This window comes from Pieris brassicae, chromosome 4 (assembly GCF_905147105.1).
Source record: "Pieris brassicae chromosome 4, ilPieBrab1.1, whole genome shotgun sequence".
NCBI classification, from domain to species: domain Eukaryota; kingdom Metazoa; phylum Arthropoda; class Insecta; order Lepidoptera; family Pieridae; genus Pieris; species Pieris brassicae.
The window spans coordinates 22,113,009-22,136,351 of NC_059668.1; the positions used below are offsets into that span (position 1 = coordinate 22,113,009).

General features: G+C 32.7%; 3 protein-coding genes across 3 annotated transcripts; all 3 read left to right on the top strand.

Annotated features, from left to right (window-relative positions):
- The first annotated feature begins 4,357 nt into the window (after nt 1-4,357).
- Nucleotides 4,358-8,052, top strand: LOC123708406 (pupal cuticle protein Edg-84A-like). The gene is made up of 4 exons (XM_045659087.1): nt 4,358-4,400; nt 6,216-6,336; nt 6,886-7,051; nt 7,875-8,052. The coding sequence occupies exons 1-4, from the start codon at nt 4,383-4,385 to the stop codon at nt 8,050-8,052; spliced, it is 483 nt and encodes a 160-aa protein (XP_045515043.1). The 5' UTR covers nt 4,358-4,382.
- Nucleotides 8,053-8,787: 735 nt separating this feature from the next.
- On the top strand, nt 8,788-12,233 carry LOC123708407. Its single transcript, XM_045659088.1, has 5 exons — nt 8,788-8,923; nt 9,598-9,748; nt 10,477-10,760; nt 11,849-11,929; nt 12,229-12,233. The coding sequence occupies exons 1-5, from the start codon at nt 8,848-8,850 to the stop codon at nt 12,231-12,233; spliced, it is 597 nt and encodes a 198-aa protein (XP_045515044.1). The 5' UTR covers nt 8,788-8,847.
- Nucleotides 12,234-18,567: 6,334 nt separating this feature from the next.
- Nucleotides 18,568-23,093, top strand: LOC123708412 (cuticle protein 19-like). Its single transcript, XM_045659105.1, has 4 exons — nt 18,568-18,600; nt 19,159-19,308; nt 21,590-21,686; nt 22,960-23,093. Exons 1-4 carry the CDS (start codon nt 18,589-18,591, stop codon nt 23,091-23,093), a joined length of 393 nt encoding a protein of 130 aa, XP_045515061.1. The 5' UTR covers nt 18,568-18,588.
- The last annotated feature ends 250 nt before the right edge of the window (nt 23,094-23,343 follow it).

Genomic DNA, 23,343 nt, shown 5'->3' on the forward strand with positions numbered 1-23,343 from the left:
GAAACTATAAAAATGTATGATTTAGGAAACACGACTGCGATTTTCTTATTGTGTTTTAATGACTGTTTGACGAATGTGGGATTGGGAATTTATGTACGTTATTTGTTAAGTAATTTATAAATATCAGATAAGTTTATAACATTATTGAACTATGTACTTAATTTTAAATAATGAAATATAAATTTGATGAATGATACCGCCTTTTTTATATAAGTAAAAAAATAATTCTGTAGGTGATTAGTACGTGTCGTAATGAAACAGTGATGTGTCCTGACAAGGACAGTTGTTAAACGTTATCGTCATGAAACAATAATATGTTCTGAAAAGAACAGTTAATTGGCGTTATCGTTAGACCACGATATCGAACTGTTCTGAGAAGAACACGTTCGTACCCTTCGACGGTTGCGCGCAGAAAAGGACCAACTTTTTGCCGCGCCGCGATTTTATCGTTTACTCACCCTTCGCACCTTGGCACCACATGTTACCACTAGTGGCCAGTGTAGGATAATTTTTGTATATAAATCTACAGTTTTAAAATATAAACACATTCCATCTTCACCTCTTCTCTACGAATTATTAGGAAGTTTTATTTTAACCAAATAAGGACGAATCAACTTAAAGCATACAACCCTAAAATTCTATTAAGTTAGTAGTTACAGTTTTAATTTTATTTTAAATACTATATGTCTCGCGACTTCCTACGAGGAAAAGCCAGGGTGTGTAACTAAGTTTTTATATAGTTTTTTACATAGGTAAATAAATTATGAGATATATCTCAGCTTCGAGCTTCGACCTAGAGACCTGATCTTGGGTTATCGCCTCTGAATCTACACATGTTTCATTGCTCAGGCATGTTGCTGATTATTGGTATTAAGACAATGTTTTTCTTTTCCAAACGATCAAAAATTTGCGCACATAGAGGCAAAAATCAATTGGTACAACCGAGGTTTCCTTGTGATAGCTTTATCTTCAGAATGCGTTTTACTATCATTTCCAAACGAGCTCAAATAAGTCATAATAATAATGCTCTAGAGGCCGATTCGATATTGGCATAGAACCGACAAAAAACTATGAGTTATCACATTATTAGTATGTTGTAGCCATGTTCAAGCCTTATTATTTGTGAAAAAACAGCAACATTTTATTGCAAGTAGGCAAAGTTCAATGACATTTTATGTAAACAGGGTTTATGAGCCATTAAATTGTTTAAGTTATTCGACACATAAAATAGAAATAAACACGAATTGAGATTTTTGCTAAATATAATTTTATTACTTTAATACGACATTAATCCTATCACAACAAAGCTATAAAAACCTAAAGACGTATGATTAGATTTTTTATTTTGCTATCTATTGTAGCTCTAAAATTATTTACATAATCCATAAAAATCCACGAAAAAATGTACTTAATTTTTTTTTCATAATTTTCGTTGCTAATATATCCAAATATCCACTGTCAATGTTCCAGCCATTTTGGAGTCAACAAGCATCGCTAGAGACGACGGTAAGTGGCCAGATAGGATGTCCTTGATCCCTGAGCGGATGGGATGGGCTTTGGTGTGGGATGATACTTGTGTGGTACCCCGTCTCGCTTGGAGTAGAGACTTTTGGGAAGTGGTGTACAGGAGCCTCGCTCAACAACTAATAATCGTAATATCGCAAATGCTACCAGAATGAAAGGTACACTGCCACAGGGACCAAACTTGTTAATTTTCTATTTATCAATTTTTAATTACAATTCAATATAGGTTAAGAATCTTGTAAATACTGTATATTTTTGTCTAATATTTATTCGTTCCACATATAATACGCAAGCTCTATTGCTATGCAAGTCGCTTTGTTGCATTACACAATCAAATAAGCACGTTTCTAAGATTATATTGGTCAAAATTAATGTTAAAATGGGGCATAATTTCTATTTTATTTGTTTACTTGATTAATATTGTTCCAGCCAAAACAATTAATTATTTCTCCGTGGAACACACACCCGCAATGCCTGGTAATGTAGAGTAGGAACACTGTTCTTACGTAAGATTTAAACGTATCGAAATGCAAATATTACTCGTACAAATCTGTTACATCACCAATATCCCTTATTGCTACATCTTACTGCAGATGATTCATTGTAACCTCGTAAATTTCCCAAACACGGCAAAACACGTTTAAGACAACATACGCACTCAGACAAGCGGTAAAACGTAATGGTTGACTGCAAAACCATGGTTCAAATGTCGGGATGGCTGAATATCCTAGTAGTTTTAACAAAGATAAATATAAGTTAAAGTAAAGTTTAGATAACATAGTTGTCGGTGTTTCAAAACCTTGTAATAGCTGTCAGTCACATACGTCCAATCGGGCTATGAGATTTATGTAATATTTCTGCGTACACACTGATATATCTCACGGATGGGTGACCAGTGCTTCTTCTAGAAATATATTTAAACCAAGTGACTTTCGTTTTTATAGTCATAAGTTTCATTTAAACGTGTTGTACATTGTTTTTCTTACGCGAGACAATGTTCTTCTAATTCCTAGATAGATTGTGATAAAAATACAAAGAACCCTTAGTACCTAGCACAAAATATATAAACAGGCCTTGATTACCAATTAGGATATAAATTATTGACTTTATCTTTATTTACTTTTATGTATAGAATGCGTGGGATAAACAGTTAATGAACTCAAAATCCTGATCTCAAAATGATCCTAATTATAAGGTAAATTAGTATTAATTAATTCTTCCAAAGCAGAATTTATGATGAGATGTTTTATGGCAAGAAGCTATTTTCATACATTTCTTTTAATCGCTTCACTGATTTGATAAATGTTTATTTTGTATACAGGAGACCAAAAGTTTAGCTTCGTCGACACACAAGTTTTAATTGTAGTAGTAATACAAATTGACTTGATACAAAAACAAATGATTTATATAATAACAAATTATGAACTAATTTAAAATAAAATTAAAGCTTATGTTTTTTATGAATTTGCCAGTATATGTTTTATTGTACTTATCCAAGCAAATTACACTGACGAAATAATGCTTGTAGCATCAAAATCAATCAATTCAATAACCTTCTAATTATATTTTAAATCGACTTATAGAGTATTTACAATATTGTTAACCTACACCGAAAACTACTTAATTAATTAGTCAGACTCGTCAAAGCTTATTAAATATATTTATTATTTATTAAAACTAGAAATGTTGGAAGACTTTTTCAAAATGCAAACAGATAACATTTGAATGTAAGATGAATAGGCCGGCAACGCACTCGCGAGCCCTCTGGTGATAGTATCCAACACCAGATGAGCCTCCTACCCGTATTCTATAAAAAAATAATAATATTCAAACGCCATTTTAACTCCAGACACCCTGTAGATTATAGATAGAAATTGTAAAGAAAAGTAGGCGTGTGTGGGTTAAGCCGGCAATGTCAAAGTCACCATATTTGTAGATTACAATATAGCGCCTTTCATTCAATTATTTATGAGCTCACTCGGTGCATACATTTGCAGATTGTAAAGATAGGCATTTTTGGAAAGATACGATCTTCGTAGAGTTATTAGGTATCATATATCATGACTTGAAAAGGGGAAGACGCCCACCACAAACCTGGAAAGATGGAATAAAAGAGATACATAATGATATGGGCTTAATGTAATCCTGATTATGTAGTCGGTACCTAGTCGAAAATAGGCTATTTTGTGTTATTTATATCATGACTTAAATTTATAAACACTTTGTTGCAAGCATATTGGCAATAAATAAAATATGAGAAAAATAACAAAATAGAAAACGTTATACGATAAACAGCAAGAAGATGTATATAATATGTGAAAAACTTTATAGTTACCAAACGAAAGCAAAAACAGGCATTGTTCAAATAGAAAACCGTTCAGTTTGTAAGGAAACTTTGAATTTTTGACAAATGAGTTTTAAGTCGTAAATATTGACGAAATTTGTCAAAGTTCAGACGTCATAAAAATTTACATATAAAAAATTACACTTACTAAATTCTTGAACAATATACACTTGGTTTCCAGCAAAATATTGCCAGCTACAAAGCTCTCCGTTGCAATCCATTTGTATTACCATAAATAAAAAAACCGTGTGAGACCAATAACAATTCTTCTAAAAGGCTAATTAACTATCTAATTTTACGAGCCACAGGCAACTTTTCGTCGCCTTCCAAATGACCATTACTTTGCTAATGGCATGACATCAGCCTACGGATATGGGCGAAATTACCTTCACCCACTATCTTTACGATACACGGCGGAATTGTTCAGTCCGAATATAGTTGAATGAAGACGGCTCATAAAAGTGCCTGCCCATGGTGTCTTCATGTTATTGTACGGCAGTGGTCTGTTTGTGATATGGAAGCCATGTTAAAGGTGAGAATTTATTTTATTTTTTCTACTTTATTATTTGACAAATCTTTATTTTATCTAAAAATATATTACTGAATAACAAATGCATTTTGGAGCTTGCCTGCTCGAGTATAGTATTAATTTATTATATAAATATACAGTATTTACAAATTTCTTAACGTACATAGTAATAATAATAAATAGAAAATTAAAACTATAAAAATATTGGTCCCTGTGGCAGTACCAGGCGCCAACTTAAATCTTTAATTAGCGCCTGTGCACTTGAACCCCATGGCCCAAGGGTCTACTCCAAAGATATCTCTTATTTATTGTTACTTATTTATTTATTAACACTTCGTTACATTACACTATAAAAAAAATTGAACATAATTAAATCAAAAGGGCGGCCTTATCGAGTCGGCTTTCGAGTGATCTCTTCCAGGCAACCACTGTGAGTAAAGAAAATAATGTATTTAATTACTGCAAATATATGAATATTCTGTAAATTGTCAATAACAAAAAAAACTATTTATTAATTCAGTCCGGAAGGTCGAAAAACTAATATCACTTTAGAAATGTCGAAACATAAAGAAATTAGCTAACTATTCGTTACCCAGTAGACATCCTGTTACATTAGCATTTTCTAAGGTAGTACATTAGCATTGTAGGTGAACACCAACAATGAGTGTTTCACCAGAATACAAACCCAGTTACTCCGCCATGTGTGTTTTCTTTCGTAGATCGTAAACAAAATTTATTATTATGAAAAGAAAATATAACAATACCTCTTCATATTATATTATGAAATATGAACTTAAAGTTGACATAGGATGGGTTATAAACATTAATAAAAAGAGATCTCTGGGTATTAGCTGAGGATAACTAACGAGCGGCATTATTCAGCGCGGTTCATATAGAATTCCGTTATTACATTAAATATAGGATTAGTTGTGTCAAATTGAATGTATTATTTATTAAATCTAAATCATTATTTAATAACAATTCAGCTACAAGCCTGTCTCGATAGTTGTCTCTTTTATTTCGAAATCTAACAAAAGCTCGAAGTTAACAAAAGTTATATATATTCAAAAAAATTACACTAAAAATATAGCAAAAGGTGGAATACATAATATTTACCAAAAGGTTCAAAAATTTACAAAAGGGAACAAACACTACAAATAATTCAATGCATTCAACTAAGTAATACCTAATTTGGTTCTGAAGTGTGATAGTGTGAAAGTGAGGGTAAGTACGTGAAGGTGTATGTGGTGCATGTTCATGATGCAGGTGATTCTGCGCTATGAATATTCTTAATACATCTTTTAACCATATTCTGCGAGCTTAATCACAAGGCTTAAATATTGGTCGTTCTATGTCCGGGCTACGCGATACAAAACTGAGATTTTAGTCTATGATCAATTTTTGAGGCGGATATGGTTTACTGAGTCCACCTTCATCGTACGAACAATTATCAGTGTAGTAGAATTGAGCTTGAGAAAGAAAAACTATTGGTGACGAGTCGACCCTAGGACCACGTACTTAGTAAACTAAAATTAGTTTATGCTTGAAACCTATTTTAAAATGCCAAAAGAATTTTCATTATTTATTTATATAGATACTCATATTGTTCAGGGCTCGTTAGTGCATTGCCAGCCTTAAGTACTCTTTCTTGAAAGACATTTAACACTTATTCCTGAAGGAAAACCTCTTAAGAAAATTGAGTGAAATTGTCAAGGCACACATTGCAAGGAACTTGAGTCAAAGACCCATATTTTTTTGTTGTTAGTAAGTAGTTGATATTATATACATATATGTTTATCTATCAATTACTGTTTATAGGTAATTGCAGCTTTCGTTTTATGCTATTTAAGCAGTGTTAAAACGGCGCCTACACATTTAAGGAAACCACGACTCAGCTTAGCAGAAGAAACGCCCAGTTATTTTAATAGAGGCGCTAATGGTAATTACAACTTAATTTGTTTCATAAGTAATAATAACTTAAGAAATTGTTTAAAGGTTAGAATGCTCATTTTCATTAAAATTTTAACTAGGAAACAAATTATTTAACAATATAAAGCTATGTTGTAAATGGCAAAACTAACAATAATATGAAAACAAATTAATTACAACTCTTCTACTATATTTTTAAAAGATAGATAGCCAGGTGTGAACCAAAAAGTCTCGACAATTTGGTAATGGTAGGGAGTGATGGCAGAAGTCGGAGTCAATCCCCTATCTGTTGGTGTGACCAGGTAAAGACAATTATGGGTCTCAACATCCCTAATCCACTGAGATAAGCTGTGGGTAGTGTGGTTTGGAGGCAGAATGTCAATGTTTCGCTTAGGGCTTTACAAGATAAGCAATGAAGTAATGTAGTTTGCGAAGAATAAGAACATTATTGCATATTCGTAAAAGACAAAAAATAAAAAAAATATTACCTTTAAAAAAATGTACTTTGATTGATTTATGAACACTATAGGCTTAGCTTTACAAAAGGTTAAACTTTCAGGAACATATACTTTTGGATACGATGTCCTTGACCCGGAAACAGGAAACACCCAGTTTCGTTCTGAAGAGCGGTACCCAAATGGCACTGTAGTTGGAAGCTATGGGTATATGGACGCTCTGGGGAAAGCTCGCCGGTTTGACTACATTGCTGATGACAAAGGATATAGGTAGGAAAATTACGTATATATTAGATTTTTTATTTATTCGGTACTGACATCCTAAAATATAAATCTTTTGCATTAGATAGAGTTTTTTTAAATTATACATAATTAAAATGATATTCGGATAAAAAAAAATTGCGCTAGCCAGGACTAGGATTCGCTGGGGGCAGCTAGTCTCTTCCTTTTGATATTACATGTTAAAGTTACTGGACAATAATTTCTTCATTTATATTGGACTTTAATATTTAAACTATTGAGTATTGTTGCACGATAAGAATTTTTTTACGTTTTTTTACGTTTTGGCAAGCTTCCGTTGAGAAGATGTTGTTTGTTAGTGAATTTGTAATGTTTTGAAATCGGGAAAATTTAGTTTTTATGAAATCTTATATTTTATGAGATCTTATAATTGAGTGTAAATTAATTGCTACTAATCATTACGCTGCGATTAAATATAATATTATGATTAGTAGATATTGATTTAAAGTAATAGTTGGTTCAATAATATTTGTATGAAATGAAATGTTTTGCGTGCAGTGAGGCAGGAAAGATTGCTTGCACATCCGGTAAAGAGATTTTCTTATTCCAAAAATAATTTTTGATTAAGCATTTGCTTAGTCAAAAAATTACTACACTATATAAAGATCCAGTGGTACACAGCGGGAGCTGCCAGTTTTTTCTGATTATACATTTTGATTTATAATTTTTAGATATGCGGGGGTTCCTAAATAAATATACAATATTTTTTTGTTTTGAAAACAATTAATTTGAAATTATTCAATGCAAAAGATTTTTGTATATACTTTTATGTATTGGATATTTTTTATTACAGAGTCGTGAGCAACAAGTTACGTCAAGAATCTTATACACCCACTGTATTTGTAAATCCATCAACAGAAGATCCTGTGGTGTGGACAAGACCGCCTAAACGGAAAAACAAAATAAACAAACCAATTGAAAGAAGGCAATTTAATCGTGTACAACCTCCAAGCTACTATTTATTATATTAAGTTATTTATTAAATTAATCAATTTTATTTAAGACTAATAAATAAGAAAGGCAATATTTCTTTAAATTATAACACGTATGTCATGTTTGACGTCCTCAAATTCCCCAATGGGGCAGTCCGTTTTCACTGATAGCACACACTAATCTAATTGTTAATGTGATCATACTGTTCCTACTAACACGAAAATCACGGGAATCGAATGTATGTTCTTTGCTGTTATACTCCAACTGATTAATCACTAAGCATCTAATGTCGTAGATAGTGTCCAGTTATAGGTACTCTCATACTTTGATCTTGGCTGGCCTCATGTAGTCTCAACGAGTTTGTAGAGGCACTGTTTAAAGCCGACTCCAGATTCTCGCCAGGCCAGACAGCCAGTGCGGGCAAAGCTTCAACTGCACTTCGTTATGATAAAAAAACCTTGCAATGCAGCAGTTAACAACAAAGTGGGCAAACGCGAGAGGGTAGTTGGTTCTCTCGCCTCGCCTCGTTCCTTTACTCGTGCCCCAAAAACCAAAACAAACGCAGCGGCAGCGAGGCTGGACGAGAGAAGACGAGGAGACATGAGAGCACCGCCCACACTCTCACACTCGCATCACTTTGTGGAAAGTGTAGATGTATGATTCTAAATGAGAACTTTTTAAATGCCTTTTACGCTGAATTCAAATATTACAATGTCATTATTAAAGTTTTGACAGTAAACATGACACATGTAAAATGATGTTAGTATCTTAAATGTGGTTAAAGCTTTGATTTTAAAGATATAACAGTGGTATACGTTGGAACTGTGATAAAGATGCAGAGCTTTCAAAGGATGAAGCTAATGATTTGTTTTCTTTTTTCTCATAATTTTATTCTACTTATAGTCACAGGTAAACAGCGAATACCAGACATTTCAACATCTAGTACGATTACTATAAAACAGATTCCATATATTTACTCTGCCTAGCTTTTTTGTGGGCCTCTTTTCTTTTCCAAATAAAGGTCTTTTTGACTCATCTGCCATTACAAACGCGGGCAACGTATTACACTGTTTTTTACTTTATCTTTTAAACGGAAGAATAGAAAGCTCGATAGCCCAACTCCAATCTCCTCATTAGCGCCTCATTATAAAATCAAGTTTGACTTCCATATGATAAATGGAAGTATGCATGTATGTGGAACCAGATGCCCACTGAAGTATTTCAAAACCAACTTGACTTAGGCTTCCTTCAAGAGAAGTACATACTAATTCTTAAAAGGCCGACAGCGCAATAGCAAACCCTCTGGCATTGAGAGCGTCCAAGGTCGGCGGTATTACTTAACATTAGGTGAGCTTCGTGCCCGTTAGCCCCGTGTTCTAAAAAAATATACAATTATACTATCGTATTAAATAATTCTGGTAAACAAAAGTACAGTAAGCCAGTTGCTTGAACAAATTTTGTCCGGGGTCGAGGGCTAGGGATAAAAGTAAATTCGTAGACCTCTGAAGTTTCCCAGTATCTGATGATGCGAAGTCTGGAACTCTAATAAAGATGATAACCTACTTAGTTGAATATTTTTCTAGCTTATCCTATACAAAGAATAGATCCTGATAATTCTGAATTAAAAGATGAAAGGCGATATCCAAATGGAACAGTTGTGGGAACATATACGTATAAAGACAGGGAAGGCAATCCTGTACACGTTAAATACTTTGCTGATGATTCAAGTTATGGGTAATGTATTATTAGCTCTACTGCTTGTTATAAGACTGTATCGTCTTTAATAAGTTTTTTAATAGAATCGAATTCACTATAAAGTATATTCTTGTATTTTTTTAATGGAATTACCTTTATAAATTTGACAATGACATTTGAAACTGACAGGTCGTTTACATGCGTATATAAGTCTCATACTCATCTTGAGCGCTGTCAAATATGTTAGACTGTATACAGATGGTGTGACTGCTCTTGAAATTACATTTTGTTTGACATTCTTACGGAACTTTGCTCCTCAAACTAATCAACTTATTTCGACAAAACTCATCAGCCACCGCATTGCTTTTAAAAATGAAAAGGCTGGAAATAATTCATACTCTTACAAAGTTTATGAAAAGAGCAGTGTGTGTCAGTGGGCTTAGTGACTTCAGTGTGTGACATTCTTTCCTGAGGTCATAGACTTTTACCAAAGGACTTTCTTTCTATGTAATGTTAAATACATTCGATCGGACGGTGAAGGAAAATATCGTGAGAAAACCGGTGTATCAGGCACAGAAGGTTGATCACCTGCTTGCCTATTTGACAAATTATCATGAAACATACATAAATCCTCCAATAATACATGGGCCTCAGCCTAGACCTGAAAAGGTTGTAGCAGTGATTTTTTTTTATGTTTAATTTTATAAACCAAAAATATTGTGTCAATAGGGATTGGTCTTATCAAAATGTTATTTTTAATATTTTAGTGTGGAACTGAAAAGCTTTAAAGTCATGGATTCAAAATATCCGTTTCAACAGCAAAAATCGGACTTTTCTGCGAAAACGGGTGATTTGAAAGTTGATAAAGCCTTCGGGTTATTCGATGATAAAACTCAACCGGTCCCTAAATCAGACTTTGACATTTATATGGAAAACGAGGTTAAGCCAGAAAAATGCGTCACAGAGAAAGTTCGTGTGTATTATGACAAAAACAATAAAAGAAAAGTAAGAAACGCTTTTAATCCATTCGAATCCATCAGTTCATGCCAAGGTTTTTAATTTTTAATATATTATATGTAGAATTATCAAAACGAGGTTTTAATAAAGCTTTTATTTAGCAACCACTCCTTTAGTTATACAACAAAAACTTCGAAAATAATATTTCTAAAAAAAAAAATTTGATAGTATTTAACTAAATTACTGATTGATGACCATGAACCAATGTGTAACATAAACGTAAAATTTCATATATTAACACTTATTAAACCCTTAATAAGTATTATTATTTTATACTATTTATTATTAAATAAAGTTATACTATATATTTTTTTATATAATGTAGTTTACCATTATATAAAAACCGGTTATATTTTTTGTTAAAGGGAAAAGTGTTCATGGGGATGGTAATTCAAGGTGTCTTTATAGCGCCGGACAGTACTTAAACTATAGGTTTTGACAACAATTATAAATTTCTTAACTGTTCTTATTATTACTTTGACATTTGGATGTCTATTTTTATATAGCTGATTGTGCGTTTTTTTATAATTAATCGATCTGAATGTACTTCTTATTTCTCAACGATTTATTTATTATTAAAAATTCCTTCACAAACTCCTATATATTCTTTAGATACTCTAGAGACTCCATTTCTCATGCATATTTTTATTAAATTCTTTTTTGTGAATGGTAAAATAATAATTGTTTAAAATTCTATGTCTAGTCCGGGCATTTTTGAGCCCGTTGTAGTTAGGTTACTATAATTTTATGACATATGGATGAACGATCTCTCACGGGCCTCGCTCTACATTTAATAGTAGGAACTATTTAGTATTCTAAATGAACGTAGAAACGTAACGTTACTTAATAGTAGACTACATTTGATCAATATTCAGGATTCTCATATTGATATGTTTTCTCTTCGTAAACCACTTATTCATTTGTGCTTTGATTTTTAATACACACTAGAGAACTTAGGTAGATATGAAAGTAGTTATTTTTTTATAACGTGGCATACTTATACGAATTTACTTTTATCCCTAGCCCACGACACCGGTCAAAATTTTTTCAAGCAACTGGCTTACTGTGCTTTTGTTTACTAGAACGAGTTAATACGATAGTATAATTATATATTTTTTTTAGAACACGGGGCTAACGGGCACGAAGCTCACCTAATGTTAAGTGATACCGCCGACCTTGGACACTCTCAATGCCAGAGGGCTCGCGAGTGCGTTGCCGGCCTTTTAAGAATTGGTACGCTCTTTTCTTGAAGGATAAATTGGTCCGGAAATACATCAGCGGCAGTTGACTCCACATAGTAGTAGTTGGGCCGAATAAAACTGCCTTAGATTTACATTATATAATTCTGTAAAATGTGTGTTTATTTTTGCATTTTAAGAGCAATCCGTCCACCCAACGCCTACTATTGATGTCAAACGCAACGACAACGCTATGCAATATTAGATATTTTTTCGAATAATGCTAATTGATGACGTACTCTGACGAGTTTTAATATTAAATAGTTTGATGTTTAATCACTGAATTTTGATTTGCATTATCGCTGCTATCATGCCTAACAATAATAAAAGTATGTAATAATAAATATCATACCCAGACTTAGGCCACTATTAAGCTAGTTAAGGGGTTGTTTTTAATGGGGAGAAATTATTGTTTGGTTTATAGATCACTGTTATCACTTGCCTTTATATACAAGCCTTTCTTAAACCGGTTAAAGAAAATTAGTTACTACAATTGTCTTTAAAACGCCTATGCATAGTTTATATATCAGTTTCTTATAAATGTGTAAATGATGTAGCAAATAAAATTGATTTCACGTTATCAATGTCAAAACAGACGTTATCATTAATTCAATATATATGGGGATAGTGAACGGGTAGATATTACTAACAACACAGTTCATGTTTGTTAGTTATTTATATGTCTATTTTTCTGGGACAATGAATATATTTAACAGATGCAAAAATTCGCTCGATCCGTGAAGGAAAACATCGCGAAGAAACTAGTTTTAGACTCAATAAATCGACGGAGTGTGTCAGGCACAGCAGGCTTATCACCTACTTGCCTATTAGATTGACAATTAAAAATGAAACATATACAAAAATCTGAGGCACCTACCTAACACGGTTGTACAGCCACTGATTTATTATTCTTTAAACACACTCGATAAATAATACATATTAGTGTAGTTATAAAAAAAGTGATAAGTCAGACAAACTATTTAATGTCTACATTAACCATATCGAGAGAAGCAGAAGACAAAAATAGTATATTCTAGTCACGTAGTGCCAAGTAATGGTGATTTCTCATTTTATGTTTTACTTCACTACAATATGTCACTAATACGCGACAAATGTTATGTAATTCCAAACCTACTTTCAACTAATTGTCTGACAATCGTTCAATTGCGATTATGGAAAGTCAGACTTATTGCCTAAACGAAGGCGATTAAGTATACATTTTTATTAGTACTACATTATCTTTTCAACGGCTACAGTGGCTATTCTCTATGATTGTATCACCTACACCTTTAACGTTACCTAAGGATGGAGGATTTCCAATACGGCCATCTGGGCGCACGACCGTGCGGCCGCCAAGTCGAGCAATCGTGCACAGCGACATCGGAATATTAAAATTTAAATAATTCGTAATCACAACTCAATTATTAAATATATCTTGAAACACCGTTCTCCAAATCTTGAATCCTGTCTACATAGTTTAACATGCTATTTTCTAGGAAACCATAAATTTAAAGCAGTTGTTTAGTAGGCAACCATCAAATTATCGACCATGAGAGGATTCTCATATTAAATTTATACTTTTTAAACACAATCTATTGCTAGCTATTGTAATATTATAATTTTTTTTTGTTTAGAATAGATCCTTTCATACATAAAACGTTCCTGTGTCGGTTCGTACATAATATGGCCAGTTCATTTAATAAACCTTATTTATTACTTGAAACAATACGATTTTTTTTAAAGAATAAAGAAAAAAGTGTCTTCATTGACACAAAAGATTGCTATAATATTGGAAGGAATTATGATTTTTATATTATTATTTGTTTAATGGAATTGAATTTATTAGTGATCAATATACAACGCTTTTATGCATTAGAAATTCGTTCAACTGTTTAGAAAACCTGTTTTCCCCAACAAAGTTTTCCAGACGCCATAGGGCATAGTCAACTGTCAAGTGTACCACCTGTATTGTAGTCTGTGGAACATTTAACGCAACTAATTCGGAAGCGTCTTCATTAAAATTGTAATTGAAATTGTATTCAAACTTTTTTCATGAATTGTCTATTATTACTATGATATCATACAACATGGCGAAGGAGGTATTACGCTACTAAGACGCAAAAGGTAGCGTTAAGGTAGTTTAATTAGATTATTATAGTATTGTTGTAATAAGTGAAACATCGATTAATTTTGACTCCCACGGAATTCATCGGAAGGAACTGCAATGCAATAAGGTAAATTGAATAACTTAATCGTATTGTAGTTGTTCAATGAATTACATTGCATCTATCAAGGCGTATACCCACTATTAGACATAACAAACACAAGTCTTACAGTACCTATTAAACTTCTGCCATAATTTTCGTAGGTATTGAACCAAACTTTTTTTTTATTTAACCTCCAAATAAGACTTGAAAAACGACACAATGATTATGCTATTTCAACTAAAATAATTTACGTCTTAATTGCAGTGACTACTGGTTTAGTTTTTATTAATGAACGGGAAACAATACAGACCTAATAGATTAAAAATCCGTATTTGTTGTCATTGTTACCATTTTTATATGTCCTGTTATGAACAAAGCAGGATACATTAATACCATGCGTATTTTACAAAGTGTACCTACTATAGAGAGTGTTCTGAAGAGTTATTTGGGTTGATCCTTCCTGCCTCGATTCATCACAGTACGAGCCGTATTAACTCATTTCATCCGTATCACCTTAATGAAGTCATTCACCGTTCTCGGTCCGCTTTACTTGACATTTTATTTTTAGCGCTCCCTCCAGTCTTCTAGTGGGTCTTCAGTGGGTGGGTGGGAACATACTTCTATGTCACAAAGCGGCAACGCATCCACTCATAATGGGTGTCAATGGGCTGCTGCCCTTTTTGATCGTCCCGGAGGCTCGTGTACTCCTATCCTATAAACAAAAACAAACTTATATTTATTTAGTTTAATGTTTTTATTATACAGAAGATTATTTTAATTGACGTTCGTGCACGTATATGGTTAGTGAAACTCATCAATACTAAAGTATATATATTATATTAATTAAATAAGTATTATATTGCTACATTAATAAACAGAATCATTGAACTTCATTACTGATGTTTACAGTAACTCAATTACGTATGAATAGGGTTGATCATGCTGATAATTGGAATTATTTACATAACTAATCATTTAGTTGTTATTTAGGTAATACCAGAATTTATGTACAGTGCGTATTGAGGTACTTCTATAATCTAGAAGTAAAAAAGCTTAAGAACGTTGTCTGCATATAGATACATTTTTCTTTATCGATTACTTAAGCATTTGGTATTTTAATATTTTATTTTCGCTCTCAAATATTACACGTGTTACATTCAGAACAATCAGGTACTTCTTAAAATATGTTATAGAAAAGATATACACGTGTAAAAACGACATAAGACGGTACAACGCTAACCAGGTCCATGCAACTTCCTTACAATCGAGTGGCTCGCAATATTGCAGCCTACAACTCACGAGGGCACTCTTTGTATTGAAGAAGTCGCATGTATCTGCAAATATATAATGTAAATACATATGTAGACTACATATGTAAATACATATGTAAAAGAAACTAATACCTAATAACAAATTATTATTAACACGGCAAGGTTTCTAAAGTGAAACAGGCGATAGGTCTTTATGCCTACCGAGTCATTTTCTCTCACAGTTTTTTTTTTGTACATAATATACGATAAAGTTATATATAATAATGATGCCCACAACCGTATGACAAAGTAAATAAGTCATACACGAATCGTGTGTTCTGTCGACCCTTTCTCCTATGTAAAAATAAGATTTAATATTTATATTGTCATTCGTTTTTCCAGACGGTGAAGGGTTAAACCACAGATCTCCACTTGCTACAGTCATGTGCACCTCACTCGTTTCATCAACTTTCTTGACATTTACCCTGCATGCTGGTCGGTTATGGCTACTATTAACGTGTCCCTTATCTAGACCTCTCTGGTCCAGGTATAGTCTTGGCCTACCCAACCTGATTTCACCATCCAAGGCTGCCTTGTATAACCTACTTGTTAACTGCTTCTCATTGTACACTGCCAAAGCACCTAATCTTTCCTCTTCCTATTCAAAGTCAAAGTCAAAAATCATTTATTCATATAGGTAACACAATGTACGATGAACGTCAATAAAAAATAAATATTCATTAAACGCTTCTAATTTTACATTTACTGCCAGTTCTCAAATCAAGGGTGAAGAATGGAAGAGAAGAACTGGCAATAAACTCTCCGCCACTCTTTTTAATTACCAAGTTTTTTGTTTTATAAAATGTTTGTATGGAGCTGCAACCATTACACCATGCTCCATATGACATATTTAAGTAATTAATAGTTAATTCATAATAACAAAAAAACAAAGATCAGTCCTTTAACAGTCGTCATAGTAAAATAGAAGAAAGCAGTTACATTCTCGTGGGTACAATACGTAAATACATAGACGAATTCAAGTCCCACAAGTCGCCACAAGCATCCGTTCAAGAGTTTGACGCTTGGCCTGCTCCCTCGCCATATTTTAGAGAGAGAGCATGAACTTACATTCTCGTGGGAACAACACGCAAACTCCTGTGATTACATCCTCTTTTATAAAATATATTTATCCAAATATTATTGATTCCAAGGAGCACGTTATGTTTAACGGTTAAATTAAATAATTTCCTAAACAAAAATTCCATACTGAATCCACTTCAGTCTGGGTTTCGACCTGGACATAGCACGACTACTGCTCTGGTCAGAGTAGCCGATGATATTCGCGAAGGCATGGACCACAAACAACTCACAATTCTCACACTGCTAGATTTCAGCAACGCTTTTAATACTATTAATTTTAAAATTCTAATAGGGTTGCTTAAATCTATTAATATTTTTTCTCATGCTGTTAACTGGTTCTCTAACTATCTTAATGGGTGCCGCCAGTGTATTAAGACAAGCGATTGCATATCTCAGTGGAGTTTGATTGAATCTGGCGTTCCGCAAGGTGGCGTACTTTCTCCTCTTCTTTTTGCTATATATATTAACTCCTTAACTATCAGACTTTCAACTAATTTTCATTTATACGCTGACGATCTTCAAATCTACGTACAATCAAGTCTCGATGATCTCCCGCAAGCCATACAATCTACTAACAATGAGCTGGCAAAGATAGTTGACTGGAATAAAAATTTTGGTCTTCTGATCAATCCCAAAAAGAGTAAGGTATTAATTATTGGCAGCCCCTATTTCACGACGAGAATTGATTGGGCCAGGATACCCCCTATCCATATCGATGGTGTAATTTTAAATTTTAGCCGTACAGTAAAACATTTGGGGGTTTTATTTGATCAAAATTTATCCTGGGAGCAGCATGTTAACGAAGTTAGCCAAAAATTATACGGTGCCTCCAGTATCCTTCGACGTCTTAGTAATTTTCTTCCCTTTAGTACCAAAACCTCACTGGCGCAATCTCTCCTCCTGCCTTTACTGGACTACGCCGATTCCTGCTCCTCCGATCTTAACGAGGAATTGCTAAATAGACTGGATCGTCTCCAAAATTTCTGTATCAGATTTATATTCGGTCTAAGAAAGTTCGATCATATCTCTGCGTTCCGTAAGCGGCTAGACTGGTTGCCAATTCGTCAGCGACGTGATGCTCATGTTCTTCATCTCCTATATTTCATCCTGTTCAACCCTAAAACTCCTTCCTATCTCAAAAATGATTTCAATTTTTTGGGAGCCCATAACTATAGCTTACGCTCTTCCGAAAACTAAACCATTGAAACCCCATCTCATAACTCCTCCTTTCTTGGCGATTCCTTTAAGGTCTCCGCAGTTAGGCTATGGAATTCACTTCCCGTCCCTATTCGCTTAGCTCCTTCTTTATCTTCCTTTAAATTTCTTCTGTACAAACATTACCTGTCCACATCGTATCCCTAACTTTCTTACTAACTACTAACTGACGTGAGACTTATCTTAAATTATCGTGATTTATGTGTCTTTTTACTCTTTAATGTATCTTTAATATTTTATTCCTGTTTAGTTTTTGTTTTAACTATATAACTGTGTATTACATGTATTTTGCACTACTTGCCTATCTTATTTAATACATTTATTTTTTTCTATACTCACAGTGGTTGCCTGGAAGAGATCGCTCGTAAACGATAAGGCCACCAGTTGCCCTCCTTTTGATTTAATTATGTTAATTTTTATTTGTATTTTGTAGTGTAACGAAGTGTAAATAAATAAATAAATAAAAATAAATGTTTATTTATCCAAATTTGTTTTGTTACAAATATAGAAAGAATAATTTTTAACAGATTTAATTAAATACTCATTACTATATTATATACATTAACATAAGAACAACGCATTAGATTTAATAAATATATTGTGTAATAAAGCGTTACGTATTTTTTCCATATTTCATATTAAAATGAAGTTAAATGAGAGCAGATTAGACCTATAACATGACGGAACAAATAATATATTTCTAATATTCATTACCACCTCTTGACTCTACATAATATAAAGGTAGGTGCGTGTCACGCACTGCACAGTACACAGTTTTTAGTATTCAGTTGTGGTTGTTTATTTCGTCTAACATGGAGTTTAAGGTAAGATGGCTTATGTATGTGGAAATGACTTCGCTCTTCACAAAAATATTTATATATATATATAGAGTATTGGGAAAATTGTTTTTCCAAAGCTTGCATTACAGAGACATATTTTTTATCACACTATGCTATCATAGATTAATTATTGTTTAAAAGTAACTTAAAGTTTTATAAAGAAAACTAAGAATAATTTCTTAATTAGCTTACTTACTTAATTATGGAGTTTTACGAAAATTATTATAATTATTATATTATGCTTTAAAAAATCAGACATAAGTTGTCACACGGTTGTTCGGGCATCCTAACCCTATATTATACAATGGACGCAGAAAGGTTCAATCTGGATGTTTCTTCCTGAGAAATGTAATAATAATATCTTAGTGATACGAATTTAATAATATTATTATTTGTGTGTGTGTACAAATGAGTGACAGTATCTCACTAAAATTGGTGTCTATCATCTGTGGTGAGTGCCCTTTATGGTTCCCGAAGGTTCGTTGGGACGGTATCTTATATAAAAAATGTATATCTATTTAAAACAACGTCAATATATTACAGAGTTTTGCGGTCATTCTTATGGCAGTGAGCGTAAACTGCCGAGTAACATATCCGAAGCTTGAAGACTTGCAGTCGGAGGCAACATTTGCTCAAGCAATCCATCGGCCTGTTCATCATTATGAACCTCAACAGCACCATGTAGATTATTACGTAAGTAGTTTATTTATACACCACATCATATATAATGGATATTCCACACTATATGTTACAAGCTATCTATTATATGTGGTGCTAACTATCTATTATGGTGAAAATAAATTTTCCAAAAAAAAAACATTATATTTGAAATTTTAGATTTACTAGTAATTTTTCCTTAGCAATGCGAATTAGGTTACATACATAACAATGCTTTTTTTAATGATCAGTCCACTACCGAATATATGAAAATCTGGTGTTTATTTGCGAAGAATTCGAAGGAGAGGTATCCAAACTAAAGTTATCGTATTAAGTACACATTATCAAACTTGTCTTGATTTGGTATTAATCCGAAATTAATTTAATTTAAAATCACATAAAATATGAAATGTGTGTGGGATATTTCAATCTTTATTATTCAACTCTTATTTAATGGTGGACTAGTGGACTATACATAATTGATGTATATTCCCATGACTTGCATCGTAAACGTATCAATTCTTTTCTGATGACGTGCATAAGTGTAGGTCCTACTTGGTTACCTATATGAATAAAGTTATTTTAAGTTACAGCTGTAACTTTAAAAAACTTTCCATATAAATAGTTCTTGTTACTTAAGGATTACGTGGCATTATTTTAGAAAATAATTCTCCACAAATACATATCTTTCTGAAACGTTCCTTGTAATAATACGTACTCATTATAATTTTACTTAAATATTATGTGTAGTTTTTATCAATAGCTCATTCAAGTCGAGCTTCAATCAAACAAAGGAAAAGGGAATGAATGAAAAACCATTTCCCATTATGTTTTTCAAACTATATTCATAGTTGATGAGATTGAGCTGATGTCTTTAATTGTTTTCATACCAATGACCTTGACATTTTCCCACCGAGTTTATTCACGTGAAAAACTAAGCAAAAGCGTTTCTGGTCACACTTTTCTTACTTAGATATTTTTGGTTTAAATCGAATACATTAACTTATTCAATATATTGTAATTAGGTAGTGCAAATCATAATTTGATAAATAATTCTTATATATTCTATAACGTAAATATTACCAATACGATGTAAATGAAAGCGGTGGTGTCAAATTATATAATGCTATGTGACCAAGTTAACAAAGCAATGTGAATGTTTTGCACGTATCATTTAAAATATGTATATGTTTTTATGTACTAAATAAACAGGTGAATTATTGTCCAAATACGACAAACATTGATTTGATTGCTTAAATACGTTGATGGGACATAAGTCTGTCTCATTGATTTCCTTCCAATTGAAAACTATTATTTCAACAGAAATCGAACCCAGGAGTTCATAGGATAAGTAGTAACCGATGTAATGTCTGACGTTCATGACGGTTATTTATTCTTTATTTTTATTGGGTTGACGAGAAATTTTAGAGCCCATTACGCTCGCACTTTGTTTAACTGCCCGTCATATATGAGAACATTTTGTATAGAACAAACGGCCAATGAGTCACCTGATGTTAAGTAATACAGGAACACTTACATTGTCAGGAGGCGAAGTCGCTCCCGACCTTTTATTGGTTTAATAAATCTAAAACAAATATATATATATATGTCAAAAGGGGAGAGGAAAAATAGCATTTAAATATATTGCCAGTACTCAAATCAAGGGTGTGAAAAAAACGAGATTTTTTTTTAAAGAATTTCCCACCTTTTTCTTTTCATAAAGTTGATAAAATGCTTTAATATATTTATTAGCATTAACTAATACCGTAAAATAATTAGCCTGATTAAGCGTCAGTGCCGTGAAGTTGGCGTAACGTTCCGTAGTTTCACTTATGATTGATATCAAGGTACTAAATCTTTTCTTGTTCAGTATACCCGTTACTGAATTTTGAAAACAAATTATTTTTCAATTATTTTGTTATTACGACTTCAATAAAACTTTAAAAAAATAGGTTTCTTAAAAAATTGCATACCTATTTTATTTCTGAAATCTAATTACCTCAATGAATAGCTAGTTCATAAGGTTGGGTACCACCATGTAGGGACCAAATAAAGCCTCAAACATTGTTCTAGTCTTGCCAACAAAGAGGCCGATAAACTGCCCAATATTTCTCCTCAGCCTCCTCCTCCTCGGCCTCAGATTTCTGCATCTGTTTCATAATCATTTGTCAATCTAATAGGCAAGTAGGCGATCAGCCTCCTATGCGAGACACACGCCAACGACGATTTTCCTACGATGTTTTCCTTTAATTGTCTAGTTTTTAGGATTTATATTATTTTTATCTTATTATACATAATTTATATTATCTATTTTCAGGCTTACCCAAAGTATGTGTTTAAATACGGCGTTAACGATTTTCATACCGGGGACATTAAAACGCACCACGAAAGTCGTGACGGGGATGTGGTCACAGGTAACTGTATACAAACTCTGTAAATACTAATTTCAATAAAGAACCCAATAAGTACGATGGTACATACACTTTCCTATATTTCGTATAATTTCGTTAGTTATCTTTTTTTTTCATAGGGCAAACGAGCAGGCTCACCTGATGTTAAGTGATACCCATGACACTCTCAATGTCAGAGTGCGTTTTAATCATACTATGTTTATAGCGCTTGCATTACGTGGTAAACTTTTGTTTTCTCTTTGCCCCTTTTCTAGAAGGATATTTTTTTTTAATTAAATGAAGGTATATAAATATAATACATATAGTAATGTAAACGAAAATGTATATTTTAGAAATACATTAGAATAAAAACGACAACATGATCACATGCTAGACAACAAAGTACTTCCTAGGATATACATTATTTTTATACATACAATTGTACTGTACGTGTGTAAGTCACTGAACTCTTAAACAGCAGTACCGATTTGAGTGAATTTTTTGTATACGTTTGGGTGGTGCCCTGAATGGTTGAGATTCACAAAGCAGCCCGGCAGATAGCGCTGCAGTAGGTACATTCATAATTTTTTTAAAATCCTAATCGCTTGATTGTATGTAGGGCCCGCTAGTTATTTATAAATATTTATGAAACAGTCAAATATCTGTCGTCATTTTAGTTCCGGTCAAATAGAACATTTAACATTGCATAATACAATGACTAGGGACAAACACAAACTTCACTTATTATATAATTTTTTATCAGCTTAACTTTTACCTAAATTATCTAACGGTGTGTCACACTATCACGCATCCGGAAACCAAAATTAATAATTGGCAATAAACATATTTGATTATTAATTATAGAAGTAACCTCACAATGGAGTAGTTTAATGTTTCATTGATATTCCGTGAACAAACAACCGAAACAGATGTTGTTTTGTTAGGATCAAACCCAACAACTTCGGGTTTTACAACTGTTCGTGACGCTGAATTTTAATACGTTTAAATGTAGTTAATACTTGTATCAACGTATATATGTATTAAATCAATCAATAAATTTGAAATAATGCCGCACAATACTAGACGAACTTTTTTAAAAACATCAGAAAGACTTCTGAGGGAGCCTAACTATATGGGATGTGATACCACTGGATTATTGTTCAACGATTTTTTTCCTACAAATTGTCTTTGTGCAGACACAATTTAGTGACGAGACTATTTTTAATCAATTTTGAACGATATATGAAATATCCTAACACTGCTATTTTGTTAAACAAATTCCTCGTTGATATTTCAGGGCAGTACTCTGTGGTTGAACCAGATGGCGCAATCCGCACTGTGGACTATACAGCAGACAAACATAATGGTTTCAATGCTGTTGTCCATAGAACTCCTCCTATTTCGCCTCATGAAGCCCATTTTGTACATTAATTCCGTTTGATATAGTTTTTCCATTTATGAACTAAATAATATTTTATTGATTTTTAAACAATTATTCTTTTAAAAGTTTATTGTTGTTATTTATGTATATGTTATAAATATGTTGTGTGTTATGTCGAAAATATGTAATTATCAAACCTTAAATGATTAAATTTTTTTATTTAATTGTAAAATAATTTTTAATGTGTTTTTTTGTTAGTTTATTGTATTTGTCACACTGAAGTACCTGAGTAGACATGTT

Coding starts and splice junctions, on each gene's coding strand:
- LOC123708406 (XM_045659087.1), top strand. Junction 6,337..6,885: donor TTTTAATAGAGGCGCTAATG/GTAATTACAACT, acceptor TTAAACTTTCAG/GAACATATACTTTTGGATAC. Junction 7,052..7,874: donor GCTGATGACAAAGGATATAG/GTAGGAAAATTA, acceptor TTTTTATTACAG/AGTCGTGAGCAACAAGTTAC.
- LOC123708407 (XM_045659088.1), top strand. CDS start 8,848: ATGCAGAGCTTTCAAAGGATGAAGCTAATGATTTGTTTTCTTTTTTCT. Junction 9,749..10,476: donor GCTGATGATTCAAGTTATGG/GTAATGTATTAT, acceptor TTAATATTTTAG/TGTGGAACTGAAAAGCTTTA. Junction 10,761..11,848: donor ATCCATCAGTTCATGCCAAG/GTTTTTAATTTT, acceptor TATTTTTTTTAG/AACACGGGGCTAACGGGCAC.
- LOC123708412 (XM_045659105.1), top strand. Junction 19,309..21,589: donor AGCACCATGTAGATTATTAC/GTAAGTAGTTTA, acceptor ATCTATTTTCAG/GCTTACCCAAAGTATGTGTT. Junction 21,687..22,959: donor TGACGGGGATGTGGTCACAG/GTAACTGTATAC, acceptor TTGATATTTCAG/GGCAGTACTCTGTGGTTGAA.